Consider the following 26,468-nt stretch of genomic DNA (forward strand, 5'->3'; position numbering starts at 1 on the left):
TGTGCCTTTTCCAAGTTTCACTTTGCAATTGCAAAATCCGCTCGTTTCTTTCTTGTTGTCTCCCTCTCTTCTCTTCTTGTTTTCCTCTCTGTCATTCCTGCTTCTGCTGCTGTGCTCTTAAGGAGGGAATTAGAGCTTGCAGTGCCTGAAAAACTCCTGCTTGTGCCTGGATTTTGCTTGCTCTAACCTAATGCCTACCTGAGATACATCCCTTCTGACAGTACCCGAATCCCAGAAAGAAGAGCTGCTGTCTAGATAATCTGCATTTGAAAGTAAGTTCGTAGCCTGTTTTAATGTGTATTCAAAGCATACTAGCTGTCCTTGAGTAAAACCAAGTGCTGGCAAATGCATTTTCTAGAATAAGAGTGCCCACATACTGACGTGAACAGGAGGATAGCTATTACTGGCGGGCTCCGTGTGCAGACAAGTCAGCACAGCTAGCGAGGGCTGAGAGGAGCTGAGGCATGACTGAGCCTCGTAATTAGCCCTCCATTAGACTTTTGCTGGAGGGGAAGGCATGGCAGGAGCAGTTCCGAGCTCCTGTCGTCACCTGTAGTGTAGGGATGTGGGGACATCCCTCATGCATTGCTGCTGGTCTGTGGTTCATTCTGAGTGAAGCTGCAGTGCTGCTGGCAGGCCACTTCCCACGGATCAGATGCTGGGAAGGATTTTCTGCCCTCTCTCATTTCTGTGGACAAAGGATCAGTGCAGATGGGAAGAGATTTCTTGCACAAATACTGGCTTTAGATTTGCCGTAGCTGTTTGCTAACCCCCTGCACGGACTTTGGACAAAGTTAACGAGGTGAGACTTAGCTTAGTGCATTCCATGTAAAATCTTGAACAAACCAGCCCTGCAAATACGAAGCATGGCGATTAGATTAGATCACTTCAGGGTTTCGGCCTCCCCAGAATAAACATCTGCTCCCAGTGTCATAAATAGCGAGGTGCTGCACTTTAGGCAAACATGGCCTCGATCCAAAGGAATGTCACTCTTTACTTCTCGTACGTATCTTCCTTTGCTTTCCAGTCCGTACCAGAACATGCTTCTGTTTGTGCCCTTCGTTTGTTTCTTCTCAGCCATGTAGGAGTATGCGTTGTGATTGCTTGGTATCGAGAGCTTCTGCTGCTTGTTACTGAATGCCAGCTCCGGTGTCATTCCAGCTAAGCTCTATGTGCCTTTTGTCTTTGAAAATCAATGGAGAGCAAATTAAAGAAGAACTAGTTTCTACTGGTAACTTTCGTTTAATAATAATAATAATAATAAAAATATCCCTTTTATGTATGCTCACGATGACAGAGGTTTCTAGGGAGGCCTGTCTGAGGGATAAAATACGGTTTGTGCTCTAAATAAGCATCAGGAACCTTTCTTTTTCCTTTAGAAAACCTCGATGTCTCATAGCCACTCTTAACCACACAGAAAAAAAATTATTCCAGGGCAATGTTTTGTTTACAGCAGATGTTGCTTTCTGCTGCAGTCTTGGTGTGCAAGCAAGTCATGGGTGTTGGGAATTCTCCTGAGGCCTTGGGGAGGAATTAGCTAAGATAAAGCTGTGTTTGTGCTGCTGGTGTGGTAGAACAGGTAGAAGGAGTGAGGAGATGCGGGTCCACGTGTGTGATGGTAGCAGGAGAAATTGGACTGCAGCACGCTTAGGCTCTTCTGGGACTTTGGAAAATGCTGAGATCTTGTTCGTTTAAACACTGCAATGAGCTGGGAGCCTCGCAGAATTGGATTTGCAAGGGAGGAAGGTTTGCCTAAGTTCCCTTCAAATGGGAAAAAGAAGAAACATACTGAAAATAATTGAGCTTCCGGTGCTTTAAAAGCTTCTTAATGTTCTTCAAGTTCTTTTTTTTTTTTCTTTTTTTTTTTTTTGTTCTGTGAAAGTATGTCCTTTTGATTGCAGTTCGGGCTTAGCAGAGTACAGCACATCTCGGTACAGAATGAGTAAATGAGCTCAGTTCTGCAGCTGCTATTGAACGAGGATGTTGGAGCATGCCTTGGCTTATCAGCGAAGGCTGCCTAATGTATTCAACCCAGCCTTACCTGAGCGTGCTCTGCAGCAGCAAACCCAATTAACTGTTTTCATACCTGCTCTATGAATGGTGTAGCAGTTACGGCGGGGCTTCATTTTATGGTATTTCTGCAAGACGTGCCGGAGTGCACACTGACCATTTGTCACACATCTCCGTTGTTGTCTGCAGCCCTCCAAATGCACCAGGAGCTTGCCACGGCACAGCCTTGGCAGGGCGGCTTCGGAGCAGAGCGTGGCTCATTAGCTTAACATTCATTAGTTTCTAAAAGCCTTCTGAATCAGATTTGAGGGCACGAGGAAGAGATTTACAGTCCATCCTACTAGTGTGACAGAGCGTTCCTAGTCAAAAAAAAAAGAGAAAATGGGCCTCTCTGGACCATTCTGAGGGGTTTTATTGTTTAGCTGTTGCTTTTCAAGATGCCTCAAACTATTTGGCATTGCATTTGTCTGTTATCTTCAACTCGGTCCTCCCACAGAAAGGCAAATACCTGCTTTTATGGAATTATTAACAACAATAGATGAGCTTACGTATCAATGAAAATTATAGACGTTTCCCAAGGCAATTGATTTAAACGGAGTTAAATTTAGTGGAAGCTTCTATTGGTATAATGAATGCTCATTATAGAGCCTAATGTGCTTTAAGGGCTTGAAAACCTTCTCAGTAGGGAGGTCTAGCTGCTGTTTTCCAGCAGGGGCACAGATGCTGTGCAATGGTAGCGCTGTCACTACAACTACATCCCACTGCTATGCCAGAGCATTTCTGTTTAACCTTGTCTGCTTTTTCTTCTTCTTGCAGAAGACCACCTCCCAGCTGGCTTCCCAACCATTGATATGGGCCCGCAGCTGAAGGTGGTGGAGAAGGCCCGCACAGCCACGATGCTCTGTGCTGCCAGTGGTAACCCCGATCCCGAAATCTCCTGGTTCAAGGACTTCCTGCCTGTTGACACTGCAACTAGCAATGGGAGAATCAAGCAGCTCCGCTCGGGTAAGATAGCAAAGCAAGTAAGCATCTCAACAACCACACTCTTCCTGCCTTTTCTCTTGATGCTATTGCTTTTTCTCGTGATGCTGACATACAATTCCAAACTCAAATGTCGATTTGATTTGAGGTTGTTTCTTTTACAACATGAGACCAGGTTTTGGAGCTGATCCTGTCTGCCAGGATATCGTGGCTTGTTATAAGAGATGGGCATGGACATTCTTTTTGGAACATCAGCCAGATTCCTTCTTCTGGACATTGCCACAAATCCTTGCTAGACTCAAGTCATTTTGCTGCCAGCTCAGCAGGTCTCAGCAACCCTTGCACAGTGCAGATCAGTATAATGAGATGCTGGTTGAAGTTTTACAATCAGCGGTCATGTACTACTGCACTCCTTACAGAGACTCTGCAAGACAATGCTCCGCTTGCTGTTGAGATCTTTATCACTCTCACTATGTGACACTACAAGAATAAGGAAAAATCTAAGAAGCAGCAATCCAATGGATTTCAAAGGAGGGTGGATGCAGTTTTGAAATATACAATTCCTTGTTTGTTATTTGATAAGCTGAATACTAGCTTTAGAAATACAGATGCTTAGTCCTTGTGGGTGGCTTGGAATGCACTCATTTTAGTGAGAAACTCTTGTTTTTGCACTGCACTGTTCAGTCTCTCAGGACTGTAAAACCCATTAGAGAATTAAAGAAAATAAAACATCGCTCTGTTCACTTGATGAAAAGCAGCTCCCTGGCGTGAATTGCAGAGGATATTTAACAATGCATAACATCACTATATAGCAGCTTTAGCCTGGGGAAAAAAAGTCCATGGTATCCTGCTGAAAGTGCAGAAGGACCAGAGCTGAATTGGCTTCATTCTGGAAAGGTCTCATGCTTAAATAAGAGACAGAATGTCTTGCCTGGCCGTGATGTGTCTCTGGGCACTCAAAAACCATTTGTTATGAGTGCTGCTGCCAGGGCAACACTATCTTCCTCCTAGCAAGGTGAATGTCTTGACACATTTCCCCATAGCAGGAGTCCTCTGCATAAATCTGATGATGCTCGGATAATAAGAAGTAGGATTTTACTTGGGGGAGTGGGTAATGAGACATCACTCTCATCAAAAATAGAACCCAGCGTGACACTCCTGATCCCACCTTGATGTACCAGTGAGCACTAATTATACTAATGCATTTATGGCTTATGAAATTTCCCAGTGACCTTTAGCTTATCTCCCCCACAACATGGTTTAATCTTGATCTGTTTGCGCTGAAAGAAAATATCACACTTGTTAATTATTCTGCGAAGCTTTAGGAAGCAGCAATAGGAAAGTACACATGGATATGTTTCACTTCGTAGCTGACTAAATCAGCATCAGAAATTACCATAAATGAGCAGCAAGGCAGCTCCTGATGCACTCGCTGTATGTTCTCCAGCCTCCTTTTCACAAGCACTTGGCTGCCTCTCTACCAACTGCTTCACAAGTTTAGTGAGATAGAAAGTTTGAAAACAAACCAGTAAACTCTGTCACTGTGTCCAAGTTTTGCTTCCTATTTGCTCTTCTTCAGCAACATCTCAATTGAATATTTCACCTGGGATTCAAACTCTAGAGCTGGCTGCTTGCTGAAGACACAGTAATTACCAAGGGATGTGTCAAGGGAACCTTTTAGAAATCAATGAGCAGCACACATTCTCAGACTTGCAAAAGGAATTGATTAGCTCTCTAATGTAGTAAGGGAGGTTTCCACAGTTCAGTGCAAGAGAATTCTAGATATGAGTGAAGCTGGTGATTAGATACCAGGATTCACCAGGGCTCTGGCTCCGCTGCTGCGTGAGTGGGGAGTGAGAAGTTCACCACTTCTCATGTCCCGGAGCTTCGACCCCTGCTAGCATCTGTGGCTCCTTCCTGTGTTCCTGGCCTATACCAAGTAGGGACTGGCCCTTGAAGTGCCTGGGCTCCACTTACGTGGCAGCAGTCTCTCTGCGTGAGAAGCGTGATGGGTCGGGCAGTCTCTGATGCATTCTGCAGGATGCTAATTGAGCTTTCCAGCCCTACACCATAGTGGGGCAGAATTATTTTTCAAAGAAAAGAATTTAAATAGATACCTCATTATATGAGGGAGTTTTAATAGTTTGCAAAGTCTCTGCTCCATTAAGATCATATCTTACAGCCAGCCTGGCATATCTGCAGGAATGTCAGTTTATACTGTCTCAATCTAAATATACGCTCATTTAATTTCATTTAATTAAAACCCAATAAAACTTAGACAGATGTAATATAGTTAAAATAGTTACAGCACAGCGTCAGCTCAGTATTGCATATATAGGGTGTCTGACCTTCACCCAGTACATAACATGTTATTATTCAGATGTCCTAAATAAAGGTCATAAAGGTCAAAGCTGCTATGGAGTCTAACTCGGAGCTGAGGAATGATTTTTCTTCAGGCTCCTTGTGTGGAATAAACAGCTAAAGAAACACATGCTTGAGAGAGGTGCTGTCTCCTGAGGCTCAAAGCTATGTGGGCATGCAGTGCTCCGGGGCCTTCAGGCCCATCTTTGTACTCACATGCAGTTGGATCGTGTGCCTGAGTGGGGTCTGAACATCACTTTCCAGACGTGTGTTCGTCTCATGTCAAGGTACTACAGTCTGAGGTTTAAGGCAACCGATCTGTCATCTTAGGCTCTTTTGACCCTAGAATAATGATGTCTGTCAGTAGCAAATATGCAACTTATGTCTGCCCTCCGCCCTGCCATCCTCATTTCCTAATTGCATCTATATTTGCGTATATGCATTTTTCTTATTAAACCTCCCGGTAGTTAACATAACTCTTTACATTTAGAAGGCTTTTTCCTCTTCCCCCCCTGGCCCAGTACGTAGATCTTTCCTCCAGAATAATGCTTAATTCATTCTGAGTTCAGCTCTTGGGTTGTTTTGCCAGTACGTGTTGGGGTAATTGCTCTAGAGATGAGAACACAAATATACACAGATTTTCATCTCTGTTATCACAGATCAAGGCAAAGGCAAGGTCTCTGACTCATGCTGGTTGTAGCAAAATTCTCCCTTGCTCATCTCGTTAGTACTTCCCACCTCTTGTTGAGAAGCTGCTTTTCTGCAAATGCAGTGACTCAGGACAACTCCCTGTTCTCGCCAAGGGTGCATAGCTTTGGTCATTGCTTCTCAGCCATTGACACAGAATCTGAGGCCAGCTCTGGACTGGGAAACCTCCCCAGCACACCATTTCATTTTAAAGCCTGCTTGGCTGAACTGATTTTAAAACAGTCAGCAGACTGTAGTAGCAAATGATGCCCGTATGAGGGTTCTGGCCCACACGGGTCAGCACTGCACCTCCAACCATGTTTTAAAGGTAGTTCATGATGTGGCAGAAACTGTCTCAATACAGATCAGATTGTGCTGATGCTTCACAGCTATTCCATAAGGATTCTTGGATCACAAGCTCCTAAAGACTTCAAAGCAACTGTGGTGGCATTCACGCTCACAAAACTCTTGGATACTTCCAGTGAGTTTCATACTTGAATTGTTCTTCCACCTCGTTCTTCAGAAAGCTTCTGAACAAAATGTCAAATTAGAATAAGTGAATTTCCTGACCGTTAACAAACAGTTATCTTTGCCATGCAGAAATTCCAGAAATTCAGGGAGCATTGCCATCTTGCATCTATTAGGGAACTTGATGTTACAACAAGCATCATTCTTTTTTAATCACCGTCAATTAACTGAGTTACAGAACCGTGCTCTAGACCCTAGTGTGGCTTTCGGGCAATTAACTGCCAGTGAAGTACCAGAGAGGGCTCTGCAGGTGACTTCATTCACTGTCTGGGAAAGTGTGGGTGCCTCTAATGAAGAAGCAGTGGGAAGCTGCTCACCAGATCATCTCACTGCATTTATGCTCGCAGTTTCCAGCAAGCATTTTCATTTTAGTCTTGGTCCCATGGGTAGAAGCACTACTTACATGGAAACCAAAACCATGCTCAACATACACAGTGAACTTGCAATAAGAGGTGGTGCCTGTGAAACGGCAGTGTGGATGGTGACTGCTCTGTCCTGCTTCGCTGCTGGTAGCCAGCATTCAGGCCCCAGCAAAAGGCATTCAACTCCTGTCAAGATACAACTTCAAGTCCAAACAAGAGACAAGCAACAACTTGAGACAGTGAGTATAAGAATAGCCCAAAAGAATGGAGATTGGGTAGTATTATCCAAAAAAAAGATCAGGAAAGCCATACAGGGATGGATGCTCACTCAGAATGGACTAACTGGACAAAGTTTGAAATAATAGCATGGCCAACCAATTGATAGCCGAAGTTTTATGTGCTTGAAGAACCTGTACTGCACATGTGGGTCTTGCTGTCTGAGGCCCACACAGCAGCAGTGTGATTCACACAGTCTTCCCATTGCAATTGAGATTCAAGTTTGCATTACCCTAATGCCTAGTTGTGGCCAGCAAGAGCTTTGATTTCTTTCTTTGACGTTGCTTTGATTTTTTTGATAGGGATGAAATAGTTTCCTATAATGAAATGGTTTGTTGATAGGTCTGGGAAGAGTTGATGTCAGCAAAGCCAAGTCCCTTCTCCAACAAAGCCTCCTCGACGCTGGGAAATACTGATACAAATAATCCCAGGGAATTTTCCAACATCATCCTATGGTTTGCCTTGCTTTGGCTGCTTAGCTGCACACTTCCAGTACACAGAGGACGTCAGGGTCAGCATTTATTCCTGCTGAAGTGATTGTACGAGGTGCTACTCACCCCATACGCCCTTAAACCACCCTAGGGTTTAAAGTTTGATCTTGAGATGCCCTTTGTATAAAGTAACCTCGTGATCACAAGGCACAAGACGGCTTCAATAATGGTTCATGTGATGGCACCTCTGTCACTTGACAGACTTGGCAGGCACTCTGTGGCCTACATGCTGTGATCCGGTCCTTTTGAGTGACACCCTGAAAGGACGGTAGTCAGAGATGGGTTGTCATATGACATGAACGGAGAACGAGAACTTTGATTCTTTCTAGAAGAGGAAATTTAGAAACCAACAGGAAAACCTTGTTCACTCCCCCTAGCAGTGTACTCTGCACAAAGACTGAGCGTCTTAACTTTGCAAAGGTGAGAGAGACCCAGAACTAACAGTGTGCCAAATATGGCCTGCCTCTCTGCTGCTCCCACAAGGATTGGCTTACATTCAGAGACTGGGAGGATTGGGACTTAATGCAGGAAAAACGAGCTGGTCACACTTGCGTGTTAGGGAATCTGCTTTCAAGTATGCAGTTGCTCCTAAAGCTCTGTGTAGACAATTGCATATTAGAGAAAGGGTTTAGCCTCTGCAGGGAGTAGATCTAAAGATTTGCTGCGAATCTTTTCAGTTCTAGGAGAGAACAACAAACCCCATTTCAGCCAGATGAGAGAGAAGGAAGTCCTGTTTTCTGCCCCTCGGGCTCACGCTCAAAGTCACTGCACAGTTCCCGTGGGAAGTGACACACTGTGGTGATGCTTTTCTTAATTCTGAGAACGATGGAAGGGGTGGAGGGAGGCCCTAGACCAAACAGAACAAAAATAACCCTTGGCAAACTTTCCAAACAGGCAAAGAGAAATAACCCCATTCTCCATGGCTGTGCTTTTCTATGCAAGTATCTCTGGGTGTAAGTATTCCATCAAGGGCAGTGGTGGTTACTAAGATAGATAAATAAGCAGCAGATTTATTATTGTACGGGAGAGATTACCCACAGCTTCAGTGACTGCAAGATCTTTCCTGATGCTTCAGTCATGTGTGGATAGAATGCGTCAGAAAATATAACTAGACATAAAGTTAAGATGGGGTAATGTCATCTTGGCAGAGGAAAATGCTAAAATGAGTAGTTTGAATTGCTGCTCCTGCTCAGAGAAGGGACTCTGCCTCAAGGAAGGATAGTTAGGAAAGACAGAGAATAAGTATAAATATTGTAATTACTTTTTAAGAGGCAAGTTAAACGTGCTTAAAATATGCTTCTTTGTATTTACAGAAATTCTTTTCTGTCTTTCTTTCCCATTGGGTGATCATTGTTGTGGATAATGGAATGAGCTGTAAATCTGAGATACACGACACTCTTGTATGCATACTGGTATTTATTAATCAATACACTGAACATGATCTGACACACTGTGTCCTGTTTAACCCTGTTTTTCTGTCTGTTTAAACTCCTCAGTTTTCTTTGGTAAGTGCTTGGTATTCAGATCTTACAAATCTGCATAAAACCAACACATACCATGAACTGCCTATGGATTCGATCTGCATGAATCTCTCCCTTATACTAACAGCCTTCATATGTGCAAAATAAGACCAAGGGGACAAAAGTGGGGAGTAGAAGGGTTCCCTGCCAATTTGCCCAGCTGGAGCATCTCCCTGTGAATCATGCATCGTTACTGATCGTGCACTGAACTCAAGACACTGACCAGTGGGTCTTCCACTTGCTAAACACATTGACCTCAGAAACGAACCTTTTACAGATCACTGCCATAGGATAACTGAACCTCAGTCCCAGAGAAGCCCTCCTTATAAGATACTCTTCATTACAGCATGTAAAATTATCTCCGGTGCCTTATAAAGAGGGTGGGATTCCTTCCTCCGGCTAACATCCAAATCAGGCAGGAACGACAGAGATCTGGCTAGCGTGCCGTTGTTACGTTACCAGAAACCACTTCGCTTAGAAATACTTCTCTGTGTAAAGTTAATTCTGCGTGACACCGATTTCTTTGCCGCAGGGGACCCGATGCAGGGTTTAAGCAAATGCAGAGAATAGCTCAAAACTGATTTGTTACACTCTCCCCCAAGTTTAATTTCTTTAAGCAAGCAGATTTTGTCCCACTGGTCATTCTAACATAGCGAAACTGCACCCAGTGCCCGCCACCATGCGCTTGCCACCCCTCCTGCCCAGCACTCGCGGTCACACAGCCCCAGGCCACGCACTCCTTGCTCTGTAAGGAATGAAGGGGCACCGCACCATCCTCCCGACGTGTCCTCCATCTCAGCTGCTTGAGCACTGGCGGGGTGAATGCCAGCGGTGAGGCCGGCCGGCAGTGGCAGTTCAGCCCGCGCCGTGGCCCCAGTGGCAGCAGTGGTGAGATGCGAGGCTGGGTGCTGCACTCCTGGAAGCGATGAGCTTTACTAACCCCCCGAGAGTGTCACTCTGACTTTTACTGCACATCAGTTTCTTTTTTGTTTATTCCTATCGCGCTAATACAAATTCTAGCTTGAAAAAAACTTTCTGCTTTTTTAGTTACAGTTTTCTTCCTTTCCTCTTTGTACTAATGCTTCTCTCTAATCTTATTTGCATTCAAATTACCTCACCAGGTGGTACACCGATCAGAGGTAAGAATGCTGAAATGTGCCTCCAGTTGTCACGTCACTCCATCTCCTGTCTGCCTTGTCCCTTCTCCTCCAGTGTTGCTCATCTCCAGCTTTACTCTCAGCCCTAACTCCGCCAGCGCTCTCGCTCATCCACACTCTCCCACTAGTGTGTTTATTTTGGTTGGTTTTTAGCGTGACTTCTTGTAGACTCATCCATTGCGGTTTTGCACTGTTGAAAGGGGGTTATTCAACGGAAAGTTTGCAAACTGGAAAATGGTCCCCGGCCTCCGCCACGGGAGGGTTGGCATCTCCTGCAGCTTCTGCAAGGCTCTGAGCTGACCGCGCAGTCGTGGCCCCTGGGGTTCCTGTCTAGTGGGTGGGAGCTGTGTTAGATGAATTGCTTTGGTGTAAGTAGGTAACATGTTCACAAGAGAACAAATTCCCTTCTGCTGCCGCTGACAGGCAAGAAACTGGAGTCAGAAGGAGATCAGTTGTTGAAAGTTTGAGCAAATCTGGCTCTGGGCTGTTGTTTGCATTGCCCGTGTTTGCCTTCCAAGTGTGGCAGCCCTGCAGCGTGGCAGCGGAGTGGGGAAGCGCTGCCCCAAACCTCCCTTTCGGAGCGGAAATGCCAGCGGTGCTTTGTGGCGCACAAATTTGGTTAAATAGATGAATCGGAAACTCATCTGGCTGCTTTGAGCCTTCACTAATTAAACCCACCCATGGTTTGACAGCCCAGTGTGCACGGTCCCTGGCTAGTTTTCAAAGCCTGCGTGCACCAGTAATGACTCTCCAATCGGACTGTTGTCTTTCCTAGGCTAAACACTCAAAGCTGTCCCTTCAGATTAACTTTAGCGTGTTAATCAGCGCTACGTGCTGAGGCCCTCCCGAGTTCTCTTGTGAGTTTGTTTACCCCTGTTGACTGACCCCTGGATTTCTCGACAGAGTGACTACCACCTACAAATTGACACAACCTCATTCGTTCAGTTCTCCCCTTTTCTCCTCTCCTCCCCCTTTTCCCCGAATCACCGCTGGAAGTTAATAATCTGACTCTCTGGAACTGGTTCTGTTGCTGGGGGTTAATGTTTTCAGCTCCCGTTAAGTGATTTTAGAGCAAATGTGAATTGCCGTTTGATGCGTATTTGCATTAAGTTGCCTCTGTAGTAAATCTGGGTCAGGGAAAAAGACTGCAAACCTTATTTTGCTTTGAATGGGCTTACATATCTGTCATTCCTCCCTTTGGAACGCTCACGATTGACAGCTGTGATGTTACAATCTCCTTAAACTATTTCTTCATCTCCTGTTCCTATTGCAAATCCTAAAACCAAATGACAGATGGAATGCTAAGTAGCCGAGTGCTCCCAGCCCCCAGCCCGCATGCAGCGCGGCCGTCCCGGGGCCTCCCCGCGCTCTCACCCTGTCTGATGACATTAGTGACTCAGCACCAGAACCGCGTGGATGCTCCATACGTCCTGCTTGGGAACCGAGCGCATCTCTGTGAAACGGAACCATCCATCTCATGAAACATAACTTCCCCATGCCCCCACCCCCCTTCCCACCTCCGTGTGAGTCCTGATGAGGTATTTTGAGAATGTTCTTGACATTATTTAAAATATATGTGTCCTGTTTGAATGTCAAAGATGACATTTCTGTGAGAGCAAACAGAAGCCACGTGCTGCTCTCTGGCTTCTCCCAGAGGATTTCTGTCAGCCTAATGCCTTTTATTTAAAACAGAGGTCATTGAATTTCTAAAGATAACGACAGATTAGATGAAAGTGCTTTTGTGATGGTGAGGTTGTGTCTGTGTAGAAGTGACTGTTCTGCCATGTTCTATACCCAGCTGCACTCTTGTTCCTCATTAAGGTAAGTTGGATGCTTTGGAATCCATTCATTTGGTCTGAAAGGAAGGGTGAACTAATGACTCTTAACGAACCCTTTTGGTAACGACGTTGGGGGGTGGGAGGGCAGATTCGCTTTGATTTAATGGCTGCTGTGACTGTGTCTGTGGGAGCTGCGTGTGCCGAGCCCTTGGGAGGTTCAGGTGCTACCCAGGGCCTTTGAGCCGCGGCCGCTTGCAGGGAGCAGCACAGGGTTAGCAAGGGGATGACCTACGAACTTCTGCCATGCACCCCTCACCAAACCGTGGGAGATGTTTCTAACCATCTTGTTTGATCTTAGCAGCACTTATTTGGTGCTTTCTGTCCGAGACATCTCTGGCTTCTCTGAAATGGGAGGAGCCGCCATCTATAATTCATAAGTCTCAGTTTATAGCTTAACTCTTTACCCCTCGGGGACTGCCCCGGGTAGTAATTAAATCTTGAAACCCCTATTTGTTCATCAGGAAGACACGGAGCTGGCAGGCACCCATCACGTTAGGCAATAGCTGACTGCTTAAGGTAACCCACAGATGGTATCAGCAGCTCCACGTTTAAGCACGTTACGCTCCTTTCTTATTTTCAAAGCAGAAAATAAGGTGTTCGTTTCTAGCATTTCTCTGGAATTCAGCTCGCTCAACCGTGTGTGAAACCTGGCTGCATTTTCCTGCCCCAGGCTGTGAGACAGCAGAGCACGGTTGTGTTTCAGGTGGGTGCTGGACTGAGCAGGCATTAGATCAGATGCACACGAGGAGGTAAAGAAATACCATCATCTCAGGCATTATCCCTCTGCAGTCAGATTTATTTGTTACTTTGCTGTCACCGCAGGAAATACTGAGGTTCCTGTACATAAGAGTATTTCTTCCCAGCAGACGTCAGCATAGCAGAGGTCTGTCTGAATTAACTTTAGATCAGCTCACTTGGGTGTCAGAAGCTGTCTGTCTGAGAAGCCAGGTAAACACCCGCACCAACTTCTGTGTAGCTGCAGCTGAACCTTTCCAGTCCCGAGCGAACTGATCTAAATACAGCTCCACTATTCCTATGCCATCCTGAGAGCTGGAGCGTAAAGCTATCCGGAGAGATTAGAGGAAGCTAAAAGAATTTTGCTGTCTTTTTGAGCATGTGTTTGTACATTTGATTGCACTTGGTATGTGAAAGAATTTTTCCCGTTGCTTGAGCTTTTTTAGACATGCACACGCACAAGAAAAGGAGACAATTTAGAAACAAGAAGAGACGCTTGCGGAGCAGGCAGCGTCAGAGGGGCGGTTGGGTGGGATAGTGCTGGGAAGGTTTGTCAGGCCATGTTTCTGGCTGTCAGGCTTCAGATTGACTCATGTCCCTTTAGAAACACACACCGAGGTAAGATGGCGCGTTTGACAGTGCTGTAGCTTTGCTTGTGATGCGGAGTCCCCTGAGATCTCCTGTATCTGCTGGTGAGAGATCAGAGCATCCCGATGCTCCTCTGTCTGAAAAGGAGACCAATGTGCTGCAGAGCACACTGGGTTCTCTCCCCTCCTCTGCCCAAGTCGTGCTCAGTGGCACTGGTCAGGTGCCATCAGCAGCTGCCTCTGGTGCACGGGAGAGCGATTTCTCACCAGCATTGCCATCCAGAACAGACCCCTTGCCTGCCTATCACCGGTCTCTCAGGCATAATGAACATAATGAACACTAACAACAAAAATACCTCTGTAGCGTGTTTGGTTGTGTGATTGGCGCTGCTGATGGCTGGTAGAGGTGAGGTGCATTCATTCCTCTGTAACAGCTGGGAGGTGCTGCTGTTACAAATGACAACAAATGAATATGGGAAATGCTTATTTTCATTATTAGTGGCTTGGTTTTGGTGTCCTTCAGCTTTTCACAGCTCCCAGAGCAAATGTTGGTTGCCTTGGTCAGTAGCCAGGGTGTTGCACTGCAGCCCCTTGGCTGTCAGGGCTCTCACATTGTCCCTTTCCCCACTGCGTTCACACTTGGAGTTCTTGTCTCAGCTGGCCTTGGCTCTGGCTCTGCTTTGCAGCTCCCTGGATCTTATTAGGAGGATTGTTCTGTGGGAGGGAATTTTTAGCAGAAGAGGGATTGGAACCCTGAGCAGTGGCTGAGAGGGTGGCTAAGAATGCTGCTAAAGGGTAGCCAGACAGTGTTGGTTTGGGATAGCCGTGTGCTCTGGCATGCAGGATTGGGCATGCTGTGCCTGTTCCCAGCTGCCTGGGAGTAAGGGCCCTGGTCACACCACTGTGTTCATTAACACCTGCATCACAAGGGCTTCTGTGACAGCAGACTGGTTCCTCTGCCTCCTTTCATTCCATGTCTAATTTTATAACCGGGGCAAAAGGTCATTCGTTGCCCTTGAGCAAATACCCCACCGGAGTAACAGAGCATCTCCTGCTGCCAGGACAGAGCACTCACCACAATGGATGCAGAGCAGTGAAGCCCCGGAGCTGGCGGGCTCTGCTCCGTGCAGCACTCCCTGGGTGTTTGTGCTCTGCTCCTGATGAGCTATGGAGCAGGATTTCAGAGAGATCAATTTGTATGGCAGCTTGGAGCTTTTCCATTTGCTTTGTCACATAGAGGAGAGTGACAAGCCCTCCGTGGTGCAGCAGCACCCAGCGCTGCCAAGAAGTGGCCCTTATCAGGATCTGCCTTCCCCATGCTCTGTGCAGTGCACTTTTTAAATGCTTCTTTTGAGCACTGTCACTGCAACTAATGACTCTGCCTGAGCACAAGTATATTTGAATAGATAAGTATCTCGGAGAGCTGCAAATGGGGATGCTGTCTGTGCCCGAGTTTAAAGAGCAAAAGAAAAAGCTGGGAGAGGAGACTGGCACTGGCAGAGAGATAGCGGCACTGAGTAAAGGACCTACAAGGGATGGTTGTCAGTCAACAGAGCCTGCTCCTGCCCTCAGCCCCAGGAAGCTCTGCCTTGTCACCATTCTCCCTGGCACTTGAGAGCAGCCAGGGGTTTTCCTCAGGAGCTGGCAGCTCTCTGATAAGCTGAGATGCGTTATCGGGAACAGATCTGAGCCACAAGTGAGACTGACGTGAGGTGACAGCACAGTGAGGGATGGCTGCCCCTCTTCTGCTGGGCCCTGCTGCAGCTGGGGAGCTGCGGAGGTCCGGTGGTGCTCCGCAGGGAGAGGTTTTGCACTGATGTGTGCAAACCTCTGTAGAGCCCCACAAGCTCTCTAACAAGCTGTTCTGTTCTCTGCTGCTCCCTGTACACCTGTGTGCATCCCGATGGTAGATGGTCCTCGTGCATCTGCTGGAGCTGTGCTATCTGACTGCACGTCAGACAAATGAGAAGGCACCTGGCACCGGGGCGCTCGAGGAGACCAGACGAGAAGTCTGCTGTGACATCCTGTGTGAACAAGACCTTATTCAGCAACTTGCACAGCATAAAACCCAAGTAATGAATAAAAGTAAATCAGCCTGCCTAGCCCTGGTTGGCAGAGGCACAGAGGATTGTAAGATGAGATGCTGGCAGGGCCAGGAATAGAAATCAGGTCTCCACATCCCCAGTCCTTTGCTATTCTTGAAAGCAGAGATTTCTGTACACTGTTGAAGGTCTTTGGATGCAGCTTCCATGAACTACAGAGACAGGAGCTGCTCAGGATTCGGTTCTTCCTTGTCTGTGGGTCCTCATGTCTTGCCCAGCCTAGGTTTGAATTCTGTGAGAGGTGAAGCTATTGCCCTTCTCAGGGATGACTAGACCAGCCTGCAGCATTTTACACCTGCAGACTTTTTCACAAGGCTCAGATGCATTTAGTGTCTCCAGTTTGCTGATCCCAGCCACGTCTGAGCTTCTTAACTTGGTTCAGAAATCTCTGTACCCTGAGACACACTGTACTCTCCTGTATCCATCCCTCAGCTGTAGGCTGTCCTTCAAGACAACAACCCCTTTAGTCCCACTGACTGCCGTCAGTGTGCTGTGATTCTTCCCCTTTGTTCTGTTGGCTGTGCTGAGGGCTCTTTGTGTTTGTCTAATGATGACTTATCGCATTAACTGCTTCTTTTCTGGTTCAGTTGAGAGGTTTCCTTCCTGCTCTCTGGGCTGTCTCCTGACATGCCGCAGTTTGAAGTCTTACCAACACAAAGCTGGAATCCCTTGCCTGATGTCCCCGAGCATTTGTAGACAGTTATATGTTGCACGTTTACAGTATGGTTCCAGAAAGCAGTCTGCTCTGGCTGCAGAGCTGACAGGCAATAATTACACGTAACTCAGCTCTGTCTTCATTTTCTTCATCCTCTTTATGTTTTGCTCTTCTCCCTCCAGCACTGCTGTTGAGGTCCCTAGAGATAAAGAATAGGATGACTAACTGGCATTTAAGAGGCATGGTGATCACAAGATTGCCTATGTTTAAAGGATATAAGTACCAGTGATGTGTGTTCCGTGGCTGAAGGGGACTTATCGCTTGGTGTGTCTGCCTGCAGTTACCTAGGGGTCTTGCTCTTTCCTTGGCAGGCACTGCCACCTGCTCCTCAAGCTGCCTTCAGTGCAGGGATGAGGGCTGCAGCCTCTCCCAGAAGGAGCCTGTTGGTCAGGGCGATGACATCCGCATTTTGTTTGTAAAGTTTGGTTTGTTTTGCAGCGTACAACTCCTGCCAGCCCAGCCCGATGCAGGCGCAAAAAATGAACTCCGCAGCACATGTGTGCCCACAGTAATGAGCAGAAATTAGGAAGGGGATAATATGCGGCGAGCTCCAGGAAAATCATCCTGACAGAGAGCATAACCAGGCTGTGGCATGAATTCCTTGAGGAAGTGGTGAAAGACCTATCACTCGGCCCATTTAAAATGGGATTGGACAGAACACAAGTACATTTACAACAGCCAGCGATGCTGCCCTGGCCCCCAGGGATGCACAAGATAACCTAATAGGTCTTTTCCATTTCTAGATTCTCTTGATTCTCTGTATCTTGTCAGTGCCGGGAAGCTTCCTCCTGCTCCACCGCCTGTCATGCTGCTGTCTGCTTGGAGATGTTTTTCACAGGCAGCATGTAGAAATTCACCGCTCTCCCCGAATTAAGCAGGAGAGCTCTGTAGGCTTTGGGCTGTGGGTGTCCAGAGAGCGCCAGGGCTGGGGGAAGCTGGCAGCTGCTTTTGTTAGTAGGTGGAAAGGCTCCTGCAAACAGGCTTTCTCTGTCTAGCTGAAGCCTCGTTTCCAGCACTAATGCAACAATAGGGAGGGCTCTGTACATCATTTTTATTATATGGCAGAACCCAGGGAAGTTCATTTTTCCCAATGACATATGGACTTATGCTACAGTCTCAATTTATCCTTCTAAATAATGTAGGTGGCAGTGGTTGATTCACATTAGTTTTTCTTCTGTTCTGATGATATGAAAAACTGAGTTTGACCTCTGCAGCTTGAACCAGCAAGAAGGGGAAGGCAATTTCTCCAGCTATTCTCCGTGCCGCTCTCAGTGGTCGTTTTGAACTGTGGCAGGCAGAAATGAGTTCAAATCCTTACAAGCAAAGGGGTTAATGTTCTCTTTTCGTTGGGTATGTGGCTTGTGAGCAGAGTTCCCTTCTTCCAGGCAATCCTTACCAGCAGAGTCTGAGCACTTGGAGGCACTTTAAGAATTGCTGCCACTCTGCCTGGGGGAAGCAGGCAGAGCAGTGGCCGTGGGCTCCTGCCATGCCAGCTTGCTGTCATAGCATCCTGCTTCTTTCCTCCTCTTCACCCCCCTCTTTCAGACTGTGTATGGGGCCCCGCTAGGGGAGTTTGGTGCAACCAGTTTTGCAGTCATCTGCAAAACGTCATCGCCCGTCGTGGTCGCCGCACAGATTCCCCATGTAAGTTGCTACTGTGTGTGCTCTGACAATTATTGCAATTATTTCATGTGCCCCTAGTGTGTCTTGCATTTCAGGGGTGGGATCAGGTTGTGTCCCGAGGAACCTGAAGGCTGGGCTAAGCAACTGTTCCAGGCCCAAGGCTGGAGGAGCTGCTAGGACGAAGGGAGGGTGGCTGTCATGCCAGCACCGTGCTGGAAAAAATGGGTGTATTGCGTTGGTGTCTTTATCTGATGTCTTAAACTGAGTTTCTAATCGTTTTATATCAAGTATAATCCAATCTGAAAGGACAAGGAGATCACCAGCAGAGAGAAAGCTGACAAAAGGCAAAGTGTTTTCTTCTCAAAAGGGGATATTGGCTGGGAGGAGGGGTGGGGAGATGGGACTCTGCCAGCTTCTGCAAGGAGGTAGCAATTTGTTGAGCATTTCCTAGGCTTTGTGTGCATCAGATAAGAAACAAACAGCTACAGTTAGTGGGCTTTGTGCTTGGCTGTTTTGATGAAAGGCTTATTAAAGGTCCTCTTATTAGACGGGAGTCCTATACCAAGCTGTAATTAATATGTGTGTATGTGTATGTTTTCTTCCTTTGTTGCAGCAATGAAAACAAGCGGTTGGGGTGGTTGGAAATGCATCAGTAGCTGGTTCCTTGTGCATTAAAAAAAGAATAACAATAATCGATTTCACAAGCTTCTAATGGCAGACCGGGTACCTTGTGGCTGTATGCTGGTACCCTGTGGGTCCGGGGAACAACATCACAATATGTTTAACCAGGAAGATACTTAAAAAGCATGGGGCACAGCCTTCCTTTTCTGAGGTTGTCTGTTCAATTACCAGGTTTGCCATAACGTGAATGGTCTTGTGTCATCTTGTTTGTGCACAGGAGCTCTGCAAATAGAGAACAGCGAGGAGTCGGACCAAGGCAAATATGAATGTGTTGCAACCAACAGCGCAGGAACCCGTTATTCTGCCCCGGCGAACCTGTATGTTCGAGGTAAGAGCAGCTTCCACCCAAGGAGGTGTCTCTCCTGCCCAAAGAGTTCTGGGGCTTCCAACAGAGGAGCGTCTTCCCTCTTAGTGCCACCGTCACACTTGGTGGATTGCGTGGTGTGGCCATCTGCTCAAAGGAATGGTGAATCGAGCTCAAGGGTATCATCCATCCATGTTGGGTTTGACTCGTGTTTACTGGAAATCTCTTCTTGCTGTTTGCACGGTGTTCTGTAAAACGCTCAAATGTGGGCAGAACTGGAATTTCTTTCTCCCTTGAACTCCTTAACTTTGTGTCACAGCTATTTTAATTGGGAGCGAGGGATGCTTAATCCTCTTAAATATAAACTAACCTCTGGTGCAGTTGTATAAAGCCGGTCATGCTCTGATGCACCAGCTACAGGTGAGCTGGTACTTAGGCCTCTGCTTTGGAATGTGTATCTTTAAAAACTGAACAGCTTTTTGGAGTTGTCCTAATCCATCTTATATGCATCAACGATTAAGCCTCTGGGTATTAATGGCTCACACTGGGAACCTGCTGGAAATCAGCTGCAATTCATGTAAAGTGATTTTCTAATCATTATGCTATGTTGCCAATTCAAAAATACTTTCAGCACGCCAGAAAAACTAGCTTTTACATCAGGATGGTCTTTTGCCAGTTTTCTCTTTCTACACAGAAGGTGTTTGAGTTAGCCCGGAGAAAGGCAAGGGCTAAACCCCCTGTGCCCTGTCTGTTAATTTCAGCAAGAAAAAAGGTGCTGATTCATATGAAGCTCTGTATAACCAGAGCCACTGGTTAGGAACCCCCAGGGAAGTGTGGTTATGGATTTTCCCAAGGAGAGAAAGAAGGTTCTTGTGCGGGTGCAACCATTATTTGCTAGGAAGTTAGAAACAGATTTTGTTTTCACGTAGTAAATCAACTGTCTAATAATAAAATCTCATCTTCATTTCCTCCTTTCTCTGTTTTGAAGAAAGAAAATACAATACAATAACCAGTGCATTGGTTAGTATGGGAAGAGGACATGAGCGTGATCAAGTCTTCATGTGATGTGTGTTTGCTTCTAGGAGTGGCTTCTGGCATTGTCGTCTTTCCTTGTTCTGGGGGACTGCTTTTCTATTTTGCAGCTTAATTTGGATTATGGGTGTCTTTGGAAGACTGAAGGATCCAGTTAAACATATTCAGAAGATGAAGCTGTGTCTGTGCAGTGGAATCATTCATTTCACGCTCACAACGTAATTGCAGATGATTTTAAACTACCTCTATTCTTCCAAGTTCGTTTGCAGGCAAGCTGTGCTAAAACTCATGCTGGATTGTCCCTTTGCACTCTGAGGGAAAGGATCCTGTCTACCATGTTGGCTGTTGTTGTGTAGGTCTGTGTGGATACCCAGCGTTCCGCTGCAGCGTTTGGGGGTGCTTTGCTTCCTGTGACACGCTCAGATTCTTGGGGCTCTGTTTCCTAGAGCGGTGTGGCTGAAAATAGGCACAGCAACTTCAAGGGATAGAAAAAAACTCCTCTTACAATGTTCTGATCTGATTTCTTACTAACGAATGCTCTTTATTTAGCAAGTGAATCCTGTAAGTCTGAGGGATGCACTGAATCTTACACCTGAGTCGCTGCTCAGCAAGGTTCACCTGTCCTGGTTGGGCTGGGCATGGGCCTTGGGTGGTTGGCACGTGGGAGAGGATCCTGACGTTCACTGAAGAAAGGGTGTTCTTCAGACATATGCCTTGCTGTTAACCACCATTTTCTTACACATAAATTTCTGGAACAAGCTTTTTTATTGCACATAATCTTTACAATGTCAGTCTCTAGCCTGTGTGATCCTGATAAAGCTCCGCTGTATATTTAAGACAGGATACCCCATAAATTACTATCACATGAAATTCTGTGCGTGCTGGGGCCTAGGCAGTATTTATGCTTACAGTTTATGATAGCTAACGTTGTACAAAAAAAAACCCCGTTGTTGCTGTGATAGCTAATGACTGCAAGAAGTTAGTCGAGCCAACAGGGTGTTCTATTTCTTTAACAAGAAAGGGGAAAATGGAAATACCTTCCTTTCTCACATCTGGGATGTAGAATAAGGGATCCTCGGTGTCTTTTCCTCTTGTGATTGTCCTACAGCGTTGTCATTAGAAGGATCGGTGACGCCCAGTAGAGCCTTTAGGAAGTGCCTGCAACTTTACCAGAGAAGACGTTAATTAATGCTAAATTACAGCGGAAATTAAGTGCGTCTGCTGCACCACCACCGCGCGGTGGTTTCGTAATGATTGACCTCATTGTGGCGAAGGCCCAGGAAGTTGGCCACCTACTGGGAAGGCACGGCTGAGCGCGCCGCTCTGCAGGTCTGAGCAGCAGCGCCAATTTCCACCCTCTGTAATTCTCAGGAGCGCCTGTACCCGCTCTCCTTTGCAGCCTCTTGTTTTTTCAGTAGTTCAAATGTTTGTTTGTCTCTTTGACTCTTGGGGTTTGTGTTTTTGATCGTGTCCTCCCCTTTCCGAGCCTCCCAGGTAATCCTTTGTGGGTGTGCTGAGCTGGAAAGCACATTAGCATCTTTATCATACTTTTCACACTAACAAAGGAAGATTCTGGTGGCGTAGAAGGAGCATCCAGGCACTGCTCAGGGCTTCCTGTATCAATGAAAGAACAGGAGGAGGAAGGAGCCGGGTACACCAGCGCCTCGTCTCTGTGAATCCTTCAGAGCCAGCACTTCTGCACAGATGGACTTCATTAAAAGTTAAAACATTTCCACACCAGGGATTTGTAAAGGAAAATGGATGCATTTTCCTTGAAGCTATTATTTTCATCTTACTAAGTGTGCTGGAAAGCAACCCTCAGAAGCTGCCTGTTTCTGGACTGACAGGTCTATCTGCTGCTGCTGCAGAGCGGGGACGGGGCTGCGGAGCTGCGCTGGGAGCGGGCTCCTTCCTGCTGCTGCCCTCCAGCCCTGGGCATGCCAGGTAGCAGGAAACATTGGAGGAGCAAGGACAGAGCGAAAGCCAAGGACAGAATGCATGCAAGGCCACGGTGGCTATCTGTGAAAGGGCAGCGACGTGTTCCCAGCCTGCCCTGCCAGCACAAGCATGCTTGGCATGGATGTTGTTCCCACTACAAAGAAGTACTAATCCAGTGGTGGTCCATGGCTACGTGTACCACAGTCTCTCGTAACAGTGATTAGATTTGGGACCTGATGGTGCTGCGGGGAGAAGAGAAGGGAATAGAAACATATGGAAGATATGATTCCTCTAATCCACAGAGCTTACTGTCTAATTTAGCAGCAAAAATCCTGGAAGTTGATTCAAGATGTACAAGAAATTGATTTAAGTGTAGAAGGGAGAGTGGGCCTAGCATGGAGAAAAGGTAGTGTGATCTCATTGTGCTCGCAGGGAGTAAAGAATAATGCCACTGATTCACGTGGGCCATTGGGTTTTTCTGAATACATTTCACTCTTCGTTTGCCTACATCTTCAGGGACATCCGCACAAAGAGGAGTGTTTTCAGCTTAAGGTCTGGCCCTGTGACATTCCTGTGAAGGCAGTGGCCTCTGTGGATCTCTTTCCCTGTATGAAAGGTTTTTTCCTGCCCTTCGCTTTCTCTGTCTGTGGCGTTATTGTTTGTTCAGTGGAGGAGATGAGCTGAAGGACTGTGTGTAAGAAAAACCTTACAAAACACTATGGGGTTTGCAAGCTGTGTTCCCCAACCTTGCATACAGCAGTGAGCGGTATCAGTGCTATTAGAATAGTCCTTACAGGAGTAGTGACCACATACTTAAACAAGAAAGCTGCCGCCCAGTTTTCACTTCTAGGTGCTGCTTTTCAGCCTCCAAGGCTGCACAGCTGCTTGTAAAGAAAAGACAATTTAAAACTGAAGTGTCTCCTCTGTCCCCAGATCACAAAGCAGTATATGAGATTGCCGTAAATAGAAATGGTTTTACTGCAAAAAATCTGTGCTTTCTCAGTCAGCCTTTTGAAGGGCCAGGCTGGTATTTCACGTGGCAGCAGGGAAACGTGTTGGAGCCTGAAGTTTGATTCTCCAGTTTCCGCTGAGGAGCCGTCACACAACACGAAATGAGGGCTGCAGCTCCGTCCCCAGCAGCGGTTCGCTGCCCTCCGCGGGGTTCTGCACCAGGAGCTCACCGCGATGGCCACTTGCAGCTGTGCAATGCTTGCTGCGGAGGGGACCTTGTGTAAATAATAATAATTCTGAATGACTGACACCGGCCTGGAGCAACAAGACTCGGAGCCTTCAAAAAGGACATTTTGTGCTTATGTAATATTATAACAGCTAAAATAGCAACGGCAGTCAAAGCTCGAGGGTACTGCCGGAAGAGTAAAAGCTGAAAACGGTGGTGAGAGCAGAGCTGGAGATGCCTGAGAAGTGGCTGGGTAACAGAACACATTTGTTCCCAGCCCTGCTCTCCTGGCAGCACTCTGTTAAGCTGCCTTGTCAGCTCGGATGGGTGACAGTCCCCGAGCAGTGAAGGGGCACTGCTGGAGCTCCAGGGCCCAGCAACCAGCAGTGAGGAGCAGGGCCGGCGAGGGGACACCTGGTGACAGGCTGAATCCACCCAGATGACCCAGACTGCTGCTTCGAACAGCCTCTGCCCTGCACCATCAGAAGGCAAATCAGTCTGCACCGGAGGTTGCAGAGCAACCACCCCTGAGCTATTGGCGTGTGGCTGGGAAGGACCACAGGTCTGAAGGGCTGTGATCTCCATGTGTATCCTCTGTGCAGCCCTGACCTCAAGGTGATGCTATGACAGAGCCATGCGATGCAGAGCAATGACCCCTGGATGAAGAAAGCGCACTCCTCTTTATGGGATCTCAGTATTTTTAACTCTTCTGTCCCCGGGCGCTGCTCCTCGCTGAAGCTACTGCTCTCACCACAGTCATAGCAGCTGCACTTTGGGCAGAGGCATCTTTATTCTTTGCAGCCTTTTGGTGGTTAACAGTGAAATGCAAGGCTCAAGCCTAATTATTTGTAAAATGACCTTTATGGAAAACAGAACAAGACTGGCTGGTGGCTCGGTGTCTGACAGCACAATACAGAAATGGATTTGGAAGCCTGCTTCCCCCTCCTTACTGCATGGCCTGCATAGACATCTGTGGAACAATTAGGTCTGCGTGTCTGTGCCGACTCAATGTCCACCCCCTCCCCTTTCATATCCACTTGTACAGAGGGTTCGGAAATCCATCTCTGGTGCTCTGAGATTTTCTGCTCTTAATTGAATTCCTGGTGCATGTGTGTGCACTCTGAATGGCAAGGGATGTTTGGGCGACCTGAGCATCCTGTCTGTCTCTGCAATGGAATATACTCATCACTGTGGCAGGAGCACATTGTTATTGTGTGTAATGGGAGGTTGTCTTATTCTCATGTAATCTGGCGTAAAAAAAAAAAAAAGGCAATCTGTCCTTTTGTTCCTCTGGACCTCTAAAAGCTGTAAAAAATAAAATCTGATTTATGTGGAGTCCTTGAGACACAAGATGTGCTTTTAGCGATAAGCAGGAACAGGTTCGTCCCCCTCTGGGTTTTTGTTCACCTCTATGTCTTTTGGATTCCAGAGTGGCTGGGTTTGCCTCTATATTAGCATCTTGCATAGCACCAGCGGGATTTCAGCACAGGGCAGATGCTGGCAGTTCCCAGCAGAATTGCAGAGCCAATTGAGATAATGAACTTTCTTGTTGCTTTCAGGAAAGCATTAGTTTCCCCCTCTGAAAAGCTTTAGAAACGTGTTCCTTTGTTTGGGCTAGCGATCTAAACTCTGACTTGTGCATTCGCATCCTGCCCGCAGCCCCTGCCCTGTTTCAGGGAGCTGATGCCCAAGAATTCACAAAGCAAAGCTTCCCATAAGCCCAGGCTTATTCTTTCTGCAACGAGCAGCTGTGGTTAGAGTGTTGCTGCTGCTGCAGGAGATGAGCGTGTCTGCAGCCCAGTAAGAGCCAAAGGCAATCAGCGTGGGGATTTCTGTCTGCAGAGCGCTGGAGCCACCTGACAGTCAGGGCTGGCAGACGCATCTCTGACACGGCCTCGCTCCTTGCTGCTGTGCTGCTTTCACCTTCTGGGCCTGGCTGTCCTCTGTGGGCACTTCTGCTGTGCCATCACTTGCTTTGTCTCACACGCAGACCCGTGTGTCGGGTGATGGGCCAGGCTGTGCAGGTTTGTGAGAGCAGGGTGGTGAGCAGGGTGGGCCACAGGGCAAGCCCAGCCTTACCCCCCCACCGTGCCCGCCTGAGGGGCAGGTGCCTCTTGCTGTCGCTGCTGAGAGCCCTTTGTTTTGGGGGGGGGGGGGAGGAAGAAAGGGAAAGAAATCAACCCCACCAACAAAAAAACCAACAGCCTGTTGGTAAAACATGCCTCTTAGCTTAGGAGCGACACGGATGGAGAACTGAAGATAAGGCAGAATGTGAATGGGATCTGTAAGGAGACGAAACTTTCAATTTACCATTTATCAGGTTCATCTGAGATAAAGCAGCGGCTGTTTAAGCATGAAGTGAAGGGAATGGAGCGAGAACTTTCTGCCCAGGTGTTTCCTCTCTCCTTACAGCTGCTCCAAAATGCCCCGTTACTGGCTTTTATTCCCCATAAGCCACAAATATAATTAGAGATTAAGAGATAATCCGGCAATTAGTGACAAATAGCAGGCCCCAAACCTGCTCCAGTTTGACAGACCAGAAAGTAATCTGTTTGAATTAGCGTGTTTCACATGTGTCTCCTCGCCTTTCCAACTCTAAGCTCAAGTGTCAACACGCTGGGCAAGCCGGAGCTGTGTGCGCTGAGCAGGGCTGTCCCACCGGGCTCCCCAGGGCAGCTGCACCCGCAGCACGGGCACCCTTCTGCCTGGGACTGCCTGTTCCAGGGCTGCTGGAGCACCATTCCTTGGGCTCGTGCCCTCGGCCAGCCTCTCACCCTTCGGCTGTGCAGTCCCAGTGGGAGCAGCGGGTTGGTCCCCCTGGTTTGAAGCAATCGAAACAACTGTTCTGCCGTTCTCTTCCAAGCTCCGTTGCACTTCACAGGCCACGCTCGTAGCTGTTATTGGCAGTTTCTTGCCTGGTCTGTACCGTGTCAGTGTTGGTTAAAATCTTGTCCTCTAATCGCAGGAAATGGCTGGCTGTCCTGTGCGCTGTACGATGCCACATGCTGTTCTCTAATTCGCAGCGTTTCTGCTGGAAAGCAAATTCCTCCCCCCACCTCCTCCTTCCCCCATCAGAAATGTGACTCATAAGCAGTCTTTAACTATCAAATCCACTTCTGTATTCTCTCAGCGAGGGTTCAATTACAACTGATACGCCATAGATCCGTAGTTGGAGTGAGGTCACTCCTGCTAGAGAAATAAGATCTCCTTTGTCGATGAGGAAAATGCAACTAACCTTCTACTGTCTCTCCCGCAGGAACAAAAACTGGGAGCTGCTCAATTCTCTCTGGCTGTCTTTGTCCTTCTGATTTCTTGTCTGTCTCTCACTCGCAGCAAAGGGTACCAATGAGGCTCTCCCGAAAC

At 47.2% G+C, this 26,468-nt stretch overlaps 1 protein-coding gene across 38 annotated transcripts in view; it reads left to right on the forward strand.

Annotated features, from left to right (window-relative positions):
* Window positions 1–26,468, forward strand: part of PTPRF (protein tyrosine phosphatase, receptor type F) — a 342,426-nt gene that overhangs the window by 245,780 nt on the left and 70,178 nt on the right. For 37 of the 38 annotated variants that reach the window (XM_040705351.2, XM_046944827.1, XM_046944822.1 and 34 more), the window contains 2 exons: window positions 2,827–3,015; window positions 18,872–18,982. In XM_040705351.2, coding sequence (XP_040561285.1) covers window positions 2,827–3,015; window positions 18,872–18,982 — 300 coding nt within the window. Of the gene's footprint in view, window positions 1–12; window positions 273–2,826; window positions 3,016–18,871; window positions 18,983–26,468 lie in introns of those variants that run through there. The other variant, XM_046944836.1, reaches the window with a different exon arrangement.

The sequence above is a fragment of the Gallus gallus genome, chromosome 8 (assembly GCF_016699485.2).
Source record: "Gallus gallus isolate bGalGal1 chromosome 8, bGalGal1.mat.broiler.GRCg7b, whole genome shotgun sequence".
Classification (NCBI taxonomy): Eukaryota; Metazoa; Chordata; class Aves; order Galliformes; family Phasianidae; genus Gallus; species Gallus gallus.